General features: G+C 46.4%; 1 protein-coding gene across 3 annotated transcripts in view; it reads left to right on the top strand.

Annotated features, from left to right (window-relative positions):
* Positions 1–11,074, top strand: part of RHOV (ras homolog family member V) — a 27,412-nt gene extending 16,338 nt beyond the window's left edge. For 2 of the 3 annotated variants that reach the window (XM_055088318.1, XM_055088317.1), the window contains exons 3-5: positions 6,035–9,260; positions 9,453–9,511; positions 9,710–11,074. In XM_055088318.1, coding sequence (XP_054944293.1) covers positions 9,053–9,260; positions 9,453–9,511; positions 9,710–10,153 — 711 coding nt within the window. In that variant the 5' untranslated portion in view covers positions 6,035–9,052 and the 3' untranslated portion in view covers positions 10,154–11,074. The remainder of the gene's footprint in view (positions 1–6,034; positions 9,261–9,452; positions 9,512–9,709) is intronic. The other variant, XM_007111694.2, reaches the window with a different exon arrangement.
* Positions 11,075–11,313: the final 239 nt, after the last annotated feature.

Consider the following 11,313-nt stretch of genomic DNA (forward strand, 5'->3'; position numbering starts at 1 on the left):
CCAAGCCCTTTTTGCTTGGTTCACACTCACTCCAAACCCAACCAGACATGAAGTTCAGCAGGTACACACTGATGTGGCCACACCAGTTGTTAAAATATCCACTTCCAGGACTTCCCTGGTGGTCCAGTGGTTAAGAATCTGCCTTCCAATGCAGGGGATGCAGGTTCGATCCCTGGTCGGGGAACGAAGATCCCACACGCATGCCGCAGCTAAGTTCACGTGCTCTAGAGCTCATGTGCTGCAACGATGTGGCCAAAAAAAAAAAAAAAAATCCACTTCCCTGAGTGTGCCCCTCCCCATCACTCTTCCCCAGGAGCCAGCCACTAAAGGGTTAATATCAGGCACACTAAAGATCTCCTAAAAAGCTGCTCCAGCACAAGGACTAGCATCTCTCTGCAGCCATACCAGTTGTTAAACAATGTAAATATCATCCCTGATTAAAACTATGTAAAATGCGAATTTATATAAGCAATGCCAAGAAGAGAATTTGGATGTCATTGTTAATTGAATGCTTGATTATTGGGTCCTCTTTTTGTAAAGTTGCTAATGTTCATAATGATCATCCTCATCATCAAAGGAAAACACATACTCTGGGGTTAACCCCAGGGAGTTGAGTGGACCTCGGTGGTCTCAGGCCCCAACTTCTATTGAAGAGGAGGCTTTGGGCCAGTGGAGCCAGTCTTTGAGGAGAAGTAACTGAGGATTTGGCTAAACCCAGGGTTTGGCCATTTGGACAAGTGCTTGTGACATCAGGGAAGGTGGGGCTGCCTGCTTATCAGTCTCTTTATCATTTGGCAAATCATGCCTCACCATTCATTTATTCATTCCACAAAGAGTTAATAAGCTCCTCCTAAGTGGGATGCCACTGGACTGGGGCAGTAAGAGCCAGAAGTTGTATGAGACCCTCCCTGTTCCCAGATGCTTGAAGTATATGATATGCACACAGGAAACACATAATGTTTTCGAAGTGAGAGAAACAGACAATGAGTTTAGAGAAGGGAGGTTAATGTTGGGTAGAGCAAGGTGGGGGAAGAGATGAGGCCTGTTTTGTTCATCCACGTGCACTCAGCACTTTCCACAGTGCCTGCCCCACAGTGGGTTCAAAAAGAACCTCATGGAATGAAGGAATGAATGAGAACAAACTTCATAATTCTGCCATTCAGAGGTAGTCATTGACATGTTGGTGCATTTCTTCTTTTTTTCTAAATATACGACAAATATATTTTTTAATTTCAGTAACTTTTTAAAATTTATTTATTTTTGGCTGTGTTGGGTCTTCATTGCTGTGTGGGCTTTCCCTATAGTTGCGGTGGGCAGGGACTACTCTTAGTTGCGGTGCGCGGGCTTCCCATTCCGGTGGCTTCTCTTGTTGTGGAGCATGGGCTCTAGGCGCACGGGCTTCAGTAGTTGTGGCGCACGGGCTTAGTTGCCCCGTGGCATGTGGAATCTTCCCGGACCAGGGATCAAACCCGTTTCCCCTGCATTGGCAGGTGGATTCTTAACCACTGCGCCACCAGGAAAGCCCAGTAACTTTTTTTGGTGTAAAATAACATGTTCATTGTAGAAAAGGGAGAGAAAATGATGATAAAGCAACATAATATTGATTGCTAACATGTGTTTAGTGTTCATTATATATCAGGCTTCCCACCCAATGGCAATGACTCTCTACGTTTTGGTCTATGTCCTTCATATAGGACTCTTTTTTTTTTTTTTTTTTTTTTGTGGTATGCGGGCCTTCCTCTGTTGTGGCCTCTCCCGTTGCGGAGCACAGGCTCCGGACGCGCAGGCTCAGCGGCCATGGCCCACGGGCCCAGCCGCTTCGCGGCATGTGGGATCCTCCCAGACCGGGGCGCGAACCCGGTTCCCCTGCATCGGCAGGTGGACGCGCAACGACTGCGCCACCAGGGAAGCCCCTATAGGACTCTCTTTTATTCTAACTATACACTTAAAAAAAAAATACTTGGGCTCAAACTGTTTATATAATTCTGTATCATTTAACATTATTTTTAACATTTTCCTACATCATTGGAAGTTCTCTTAAGGATTATTTCAGTGGCTATTTATCCCATCCTGGGGGTGTGCTGTAATTAGAGGCTGTGGGATGCCAGCAGGGACTTGTACAGTCTATCCGATGGCAAACAGGGATTCACTATAGGTTTTTTAGTGGGAGGGTGACAGAATAAACCTGTCTTAGGAAAATTGAGCGCACTAGAAATGAGCAAAACAAAGCCAGGGAGGCAGGCAGGAGGTGATTCTTTGGGCAAGGGATGCCAAAAGGAAGAACCTGTCTTAGGAAAATTGAGCGCACTAGAAATGAGCAAAACAAAGCCAGGGAGGCAGGCAGGAGGTGATTCTTTGGGCAAGGGATGCCAAAAGGAAGAGGGGCGTCAAGTACTTCACGAAAAGGACTGAGGACAGAGGCGGATAGAGAGGAGGGAGTCCAAGTGCATTGGGAGGTTTGGAGACTATTCGGCTCCAACTCCTTCCAATTCATAAGCTTGAGAGAATTGTGCTACGTGGTCAGAAATAAGGAAGTTAGAAGGGGAACTCTGTTAATGAAAGGAGAGGGGAGTTCTTTTACATGAACGTTTTTAGCTGGCAACTCCTGAAGGCAGTTAAAAAAAAGAAAAGAGAAAGAAAAAAATACTGGCCAGGGCTTGAGTGCAAAGTCTGGGCAGGAAAGAGTTGTCTGAGGGGGGCAGTAGCAGTTGGGATCAGGTAGATGGAGACAGGGTGGAGAGAAAGACAGGGAGAAGCAAAGGCTAAGTAAGTCGGGATGCTGGGGAGTGGAGACGGCAGGGCCAAAGCCCCAGAGGCAGCCTGATCCTAGAGACAGATGGCATGGAGGGGCTGGAAGGCCGACTAGCAAGATCCTGTTCCCCTGGCACCAGGAGGCTGACTCAGCCCAGGCCGCTGACTTTGCCGCCAACTCTCTCCCAGGACACAAGTACACCGAGTAGAGAAAAACCCAATAAATTAACTGGAAAGCTTGGTGAGTGTGCAGTCTAATTATTGTATTATCATCAGTATGTTGGTAAATAAGTAGTGTTCTTCCCAGGTTTATTGAAGTATGGTGGACAAAGAAATTAAGTGTTAGATATAAAATTCTTTTTCTTGCATCTTCTTTTTATTTCAAAGCTTTCTGACCTGCCCATTGAGTCTCTGGTCTCCTTCTGACTAGCAGGCCTGATTCGGAGGCTTTGGAGTAGAGCATGCAGAAGAAATAGAAAAAGACTACCTGAGGTGCATTTCACTCACAAAGAGCCTGTGCACTGAACTTTTGAGTAAACTCTTTCTTTTTCGTTAACCCCTTTTTCAGCAATAGGAAAATCACGGTGGTGGGGTACGGGTAGATTTCTTTTCGTTTATTCTTATTGAGTTGAGGTTTTGCTGTAGGTATTCCAATGTATGCAGTAATTTTAAATAAGATATGGGCTTAACAGAAATGCCTAAGAATTTGACCATACCTGAGTGTGAACCTGTGGATTGCTGGTTCTGGGACTGTCTGCCACTTACTAGCTTCTTTGATCTTGAGGCTAGTCCCCTAACTTCTCTGGGCCCCTGTATACTCCCCCCAACACCCCTCACACACCCCAGCAATTGCACTTGGGTATCATGTGAGATAGGGCAAACTAAAGCACTTTTACAAGTCTAAAGCTCCATACACCTTGTGTTGGACACTTTGGAAACAAAATGTTATGACTGCTGTGATTCAATGTCAGGGCCACGTTTTAGTTTTGTTTTGTTTTTCTGCTAATTAAAACTATTTTATTAATCTTACACTCTCCCTAAGCTAGCTAATTTTTTTTAACTTAGGGCTTAGGTTTTTGGGTTTTTTTGATACAGTTGACATACAATATTACGTCAGTTTCAGATGTACTACATAGTGATTTGACATTTGCATATGTTAGGAAATGATCATCATAATTCTAGTAACCATCTGTTGCCACACAGTTATTCCAATATTATTGACCATATTCCTTATGCTGTATATTACATCCTCATGGCTTATTTATTTTATAACTGGAGGTTTGTACCTCTTAATCCCCTCAGTATTTCACTCCCTGCCACCCTCTTCCCTTCTGGCATCCACCTGTTTGTTCTCTTTAATTATGACTCTCTTTTTATTTTTTTTTGTTATTTTTTAAAATATTTATTTATGTATTTATTTATTTGGCTGCACTGGGTCTTAGCTGCGGCATGTGGGATCTAGTTCCCTGACCAGGGATCGAACCCGGGCCCCCTGCATTGGGAGTGTGGAGTCTTAGCCACTGGACTACCAGGGAAGTCCCTATTTCGTTTTGTTTTGTTTTTTAGATTCTACATATAAGTGAGGTCATACGGCATTCGTCTTTCTCTGTCTGACTTATTTCACTTAGCATAATACCCTGTAGATCCATCCATGTTGTGACAAATGGCAAGGTTTCATTTTTTATGGCTGAGTAATATTCCTTTGTACATATATACCATATCTTTATCCATTCATCTATCAATGGACACTTAGGTGGTTTCCATATCTTGGCTACTGTAAATAATGCTGCAATGAACATTGGAGTGCATATATCTTTTCGAATTATTGTTTTTGTTTTCTTCAGGTAAATACCCAGAAGTGAAATTGCTGGATCATATGGTAGTTTTTTTTTAATTTTGGGGGGAACCTCCATACTGTTTTCCATAGTGGCTGCATCAATTTATAATCCAACTGATAATTCACAAGTGTTCCCTTTTCTCCACATTCTCACCAACATTTGTTATTTGTTGTCTTTTTGATGATAGCCATTCTGACAATTGTGCTTTTAATTTGTATCTCCCTTATGATGAGTGATGTTGAGCATCTTTTCTTGTGCCTGTTGGCCGTGCATGTGTCTTCTTCAGAAAAATGTCTGTTCAGGTCCTCTGCCCATTTTTTAATCGGGTTGTTTTGTTTTGGTTTTTTTCTTCGTTGAATTGTATGAGTTCTTTGTATATTTTGGATATTAACCCCTTATCGAATATATTGTTTGCAAATATCTTCTCCCATTCAATAGGCTGTCTTTTTGTTTTGTTGATAGTTCCTTTCAATGTGAAAAAGCTTTTTAGTTCGATGTAGTCCCATTTGTTTATTTTTGCTTTTGTTTCCCTTTCCAGGAGACAGATCCAAAAAAATATTACTAAGACCTATGTCAAAGAGCATACTGCCCATGTTTTCTTCTAGGAGTTTTATGGTTTTAAGTTTTATATTTAAGTCTTAATCCATTGTGAGTTTATTTTGTATATGGTGTGAGAAAGTGTTCCCAACAGCATTTTTGAAAAGCTTGTCTTTTCCCCATTGTATATTCTTGCCTCCTTTGTTGTAGATTGATTGTATAAGCAAGGGTTTATTTCTGGGCTCTATATACTCTGTTCCATTGATCTATGTGTCTGTTTTTGTTCCAGTACCATACTTTTCTTTATTAGTTTTTTTTTAATTTTTAAAATTTATTTATCATTTATTTTTGGCTGTGTTGGGTCTGTTGCTGCATGCGGGCTTTCTCTAGTTGCGGCGAGTGGGGCTACTCTTTGTTGTGGTGCGCGTGCTTCTCATTGCAGTGGCTTTTCTTGTTGCAGACCACAGGCTCCAGGCACGTGGGCTTCAGTAGTTGTGGCACAGGGGCTCAGTAGTTGTGGCTCACTGGCTCCAGAGCACAGGCTCAGTAGTTGTGGCGCACAGGCTTAGTTGCTCTGCAGCATGTGGGATCTTCCTGGACCAGGGCTCGAACCCGTGTCTCCTGCATTGGCAGGTGGATTTTTAACCACTGTACCACCAGGGAGGCTCAGTTTTTCTGTTTTTTAGTATACTTTATTTTGGAACAGTTTAGATTTACAGAAAAATTGAGAAGATAGCACAGGGTTTCCCTGTATCTCACACCCAGGTTCCCCCATTATAAATATCTTACATTGTATGGTATACATTTGTCACAATTAATGAACCAGCATTGGTATATTATTATTAACTAAAGTTCATATTTTATTCAGAATTCCTTGGTTTTTACCTAATGTCCTCTTTTTCTTCCAGGATCCCACCCAGGATACCACATTACATTTAATTGTCATGTCTCCTTAGGCTCCTCTTAGCTGTGGCAGTTTTTCAGACTTTCCTTGTTTTTGATGATCTTGACAGTTTTGAGGAGTACTGGGCCAGCATTTTGTAGAATGTCTCTCAGTTGGAACTTTTCCGATGTTTTTCTCATGATTAGGCTTGAGTTCTTCAGAGGTAAAATGTCATTCTCATCACATCACATCAAGGGTACATACTATCAACTTGACTTATCAATGTTGATCTTAATCTTGATCACCTGCTTGAGGGAGCGTTTGTCAGGATTCTCCACTGTAAAGTTATTTTTTTCCCCACCCTTTCAGACTGTCCTCTTTGCAAGGAAATCACTATGCACAGCCCACAAGACTGCTGGTTTACACTCCTCCTTCAAGGTGGAGTATCTACCTACATAATTTGGAATTCTTCACAGGAGATTTGGCTATTATCCCCCATTTATTTATGTATTCAATCATTTATATCAGAATAGACTTGCAGCTATTTATTTTATACTTGGGGTTATAATCCAATACTGGTTTATTTTGTCGCTCCTATTGTCCCAGATTTGGCTTTTGGAAGCTCTTTCAGTTGGCCCATGTCCTCTAACTTATCTCCAACTTCCTGTTGTTTTGTTTGTTTGTTTAGCACTTCCTTACTTTCTGTGCTACAAAATGTTCCAGGCTCATCTTGTATATTTCCTACTCCAATCCTAAAATCAATCATTTCTCCAAGGAGAAAGTCAAGGTGACGTTTTAGTCTTAGCAAATGTGTATCTGACTGGAAGTTGGGACAGACAATCCGTCAGGTGGGCAGGAATAAGACTCAAGCCACCCTCGCGAGGGGACTCTCCCAGCAGCAGCAGCCAGAATTACAAGCCCTTAGCTGAGAAATAGATGACTCACCAGCTCCCCAGGTTGTCTCCTCCCTCCCCCTCTTGCTGACAAGACTGTCCCTAAACCAGCTCCAACAGAGCGACCTAGGTTAGAAAGTGTCCCCACCCAAGGGGCCAGTGAAGAATGGCCTGTTGCAGGCCAAGTTAGGGCTTTAACCATAGCCAGCTGATACCTCCCCCCATTTGTGTATTTGTGTATTATTTATACCCCTTCTACCTGCAGAAGGAATTAAACAGAATTACCCTCAAATTTCAGCTACAATAAAACTATTAAAGCTTGGGTAAAAGGACAAGAGTGCTGTGAAGAAGAGCGTGTGTGTGTGTGTGTGTGTGTGTGTGTTGTGTTGGGTTGGGTGTGTATGTGTGTGTGTGTGTTAACTTTGTCCCAGACACCTGGGCTGAGGCAACTTCCCCAGGTTCCCTGAATAACAGATTGCTAGCACCAGAAGGACTTTAAGAAATATATATGCTTCACCTGGCATTTTATAGCTGAGATGGAGCAAGTGATTTCTCAGGAATCACACAGCTAATGAGCTGAAGAACTAGGAATACTGGGACACGTCTCTTGATGTCTAGGTCTTTTCAAATCCCCATTCTTGCCTCCCTTTCCAGGAGAGTAAAAAGAATAGCTTTTAGACCTCCTGGGTGATACAATGGCAAGACAACACTTAGAGGCTTCTTTCACTTGCTAGATGAATAAACTTATGTGGATGTGTCTGAGAAGTCATTGGGGGCTATAATTAGGGGTTATTCGCATCCCCAGACACTCGGACATAGGGAATGTAGGATGTAGACATTGGGATGCAGAAGTGGATACTGGGGATCCTAACATTTCTCCACAGTCAAGCTTTAAATGGTTAAATCAGCAATGTTCTAGTTGTCCTCAACTTTTGACCAACAGTGGGGGGAAAAAAAGAAAAATAAATAAAAACCAGGGGTCCTGAGACTTTTTTCAAGAGATTTAGAGATTTTGGCTTAGGGATTTTTATACTACCAACTGTTTGAGAAATTGGATTATCTCTTTTCTTTAATATTCACTGCCCTATCCGCCTCCCAACACTCTCCCTTCAACTCATGAATGAGGTGTTTTCAATGATCTTTGTGTAGGCTGAGATCTTTGTACAGGCTTGGAATTCAGAGAAAGGATTCTGGGCCTGGTGTCACTTGGTGTGGCTGTAATAAAGAGATGAAATTAGCATCAGGCTATTTTTCACTTGCTCTCTTGGTGACCTTCTTAGTGCTACCTGGGATATCATGTCTCTGTCTGTAAACTCCTTCTAAGGCAAGGACAGTGGGCGGCCCAGAACAGCATCAGCAAATAGGTAATTACTATGTGCTTTTGATGATGATGATGATGAAGATAATATTAGGAACTTTGCGGATTTAGAAAATATTCAATTGGAGGACTGTCCTTGAAGATACTCCCCAGCTAGCTTCTCCAGCACCCTGAGTTCCTTTAGAGGAGCAGAGTGAAGGTGTTTAAAGCCTCCCTTCACGCTGAGTCTAGAGGAAGCTCTTCGGTGGAAGGGGGTCGTTACACTCCTGCCTGCTGAGTTCACGCCTGAGTTTATCTTCTGCCTCTTCATGATCTCTATATTAAAAAAAAATAATTCATTAATTAGTAAAATTATTATCCAGACTTTTTTTTCTCGTACAAACATATGTCTAGTTTTTTGTTTTAATTTGAACAAAGGTTTAATCTGAACATGCTGCATTATGTGTTCTGCAATTTGCTTCTTCCTCCTAACAATAAATCCTGGATATCTTTCTCTGCCAAGATACCTAGATCTGCCTCATTTGGGCAAGTCTTTGTCCTCGTACCTGTGTGATTCTCCGAGCGTCAGTTTTTGGCCTGCCTCTCTTCGTCAGGGTGTGAGAGATTGCCTGACCTCTTGCTGCAGAGGGAGGTCCTGGAGGAGGCCTGGAGGGTGGGCGGGGCCCGAGGCCGCACTGGATATGCAGATGAGGTAGGCGGGGCCCCCACATATACCCGCGGGTAGCTGCTGGCGGTTGAGCCGGGTCTCGGCTGATTCAGTCAGAGGTAGCCTACGGACCCTGCTTCACCGAGCACAGCGGAACCTGGTCCCCGGCTGTCCCCGGAGCGGGCCATGCCCCCGCGGGAGTTAAGCGAGGCCGAGTCGTCCCCGCTGCGGGCCCCGACCCCTCCGTCGCGGCGGGGCAGCGCGTCCCCAGAGCTGGGCATCAAGTGCGTGCTGGTGGGCGACGGCGCCGTGGGCAAGAGCAGCCTCATCGTCAGCTACACCTGCAATGGGTACCCCGCACGCTACCGGCCCACAGCGCTGGACACTTTCTCCGGTAAGTTCAACGGCCCCGGCGGCCGCGTGGCCGGGGGTCGGGTTGTGCACCGGCGGCTGGGGCTGGCGCCGAGGCGCGAGTGCATTGAAACCGCCAGGGAGCTGACGGGAGCAGGCCCCGAGGTGGCGCTGGTGAGGCCTGGTGGGATCCAGGACGCTCTAACTCAGACTTTCCCCTGCCCCTCCTCTGCAGTGCAAGTCCTGGTTGACGGAGCCCCGGTGCGCATTGAGCTCTGGGACACAGCGGGACAGGTGAGAGGAGTCGGGAGCGGCCTCTGCTGGTCCGGGGTGAGGTGGGCTGGAGGCTGGGAGGACCCCAGATCCATGAGGAATGGAGAAGGCCTTGGGCCCTTAGTTACGAGTCTCAGTCTCCAACCTCAGGTGACAAGCGGATTCCCGCGTCCGGGGGCAGGGAATAAGCCTACTAATGGCCTGGCCATTCCATCCCAGGAAGACTTTGATCGCCTTCGCGCCCTCTGCTACCCGGACACGGATGTCTTCCTGGCCTGCTTCAGCGTGGTGCAGCCCAGCTCCTTTCAAAACATCACAGAGAAATGGCTGCCAGAGATCCGCACCCACAACCCCCAGGCGCCCGTGCTGCTGGTGGGCACCCAGGCCGACCTGAGGGACGATGTCAATGTACTGATTCAGCTGGACCAGGGAGGCCGGAAAGGCCCCGTGCCTCAACCCCAGGCTCAGGGCCTGGCCGAGAAGATCCGGGCCTGCTGCTACCTGGAGTGCTCTGCCTTGACGCAGAAGAACTTGAAGGAGGTGTTTGACTTGGCCATTCTCAGCGCCATTGAGCACAAAGCCCGGCTGGAGAAGAAACTGAACGCCAAAGGTGTGCGCACCCTCTCCCGCTGCCGCTGGAAGAAGTTCTTCTGCTTTGTTTGAAGAGCTGTGGCAGCAAAATGATCAGTAGGCCAATGGCCACAGACTTCTAGAACCTGGGGCACGGGACCTTTGAGGGACCTGCTGGCAGGGCCAGGTCACCCCCATGGGACTCAGTTCCCATCTGAACACTGTGGCAACACAGCCTCCAACTGCCCACTCTAATGTGCCAGGGTGAGCCCAGGGCCTGGAGGAGGGAAGGCTCTGACTTGGATTTCTGTGGATTTCTCTGACTTGGATTTGTCAAGTACAGAGAAATCCCAGTACTTTGATTTTCATGGGATTATCCTAACAGTGTCAGCTGCCTCCAAGCAGTTTGGGATCCAATACCCAGTTTCTTATCATGGGCCCTCAGGTCAATCTGGCTGAATTAGGACCACTCCTGGTGGTCCCCACCCGCTCCTTGGCTCAGGGGTGAGGAAGAGCCTGGGGAACAGCTGGGCATCTTGGAGGGCTGGAAGGCGTCTGGCCGTGAATTGGAGAGAAGTTTAGGATGGATTGGGTAAGACAGAGGTCAGTGAGAGATTGAGAGGGATCCGAAAGTAAAGGCTTGGAGCCTTGGGACTGGAGGCAGGCTGGGGAGGAGGAGGCAGACGAGAGGGCTAAGCTTGGAAGGAAGAAGAGAAAGAAGGAGAGCAGAGAAGTGGGGCAGCTGAGGAGCAAGGCTGCCACCTGGGCTGTCCTCAACCCCCAAGGCCAGGGAGGGTAGGGCTGGTCCCTGGGAAGAACTGGGTCTCAGTGCTCCCTAGGCACTGCCCAAACTGGCTAGGCCAGGAGTGGGGCAGGAAGTGAGAGACAAGGCCCAGCAAGAGGAGGGGGAGGAGCTGCAAATTGGAGCCTGAAGGAAGACGGGGCTTTCTCCAAGGTCACAACCTAGAAGATAAGGCAGTGCGGAGTCTGCAAATAAAGCCTTAAGTTTCTGAAGCTGCTGTCTCTGTGTCACTTCCTACAGCGGTCAGCACATTGGTCCCTCAAGGCCCAACAGTTTGGATGGAGGCAGGTTGGGTACCAAAGGAATGAGGCTAGATCGAAAGGTGCGGGCTGGACTAGATGGGACAGTGTGATGGGAACTGGACTGGGGGGGCAGGTTGGGGGCTGCCCACTTGGGGCTTAGCTGTTTCCCAGGAAAGCTAGCGTGGGAAGCAGCCTGGAAACGGGTTTCC

The sequence above is a fragment of the Physeter macrocephalus genome, chromosome 11, assembly GCF_002837175.3.
Source record: "Physeter macrocephalus isolate SW-GA chromosome 11, ASM283717v5, whole genome shotgun sequence".
In the NCBI taxonomy this organism is placed as follows: Eukaryota; Metazoa; Chordata; class Mammalia; order Artiodactyla; family Physeteridae; genus Physeter; species Physeter macrocephalus.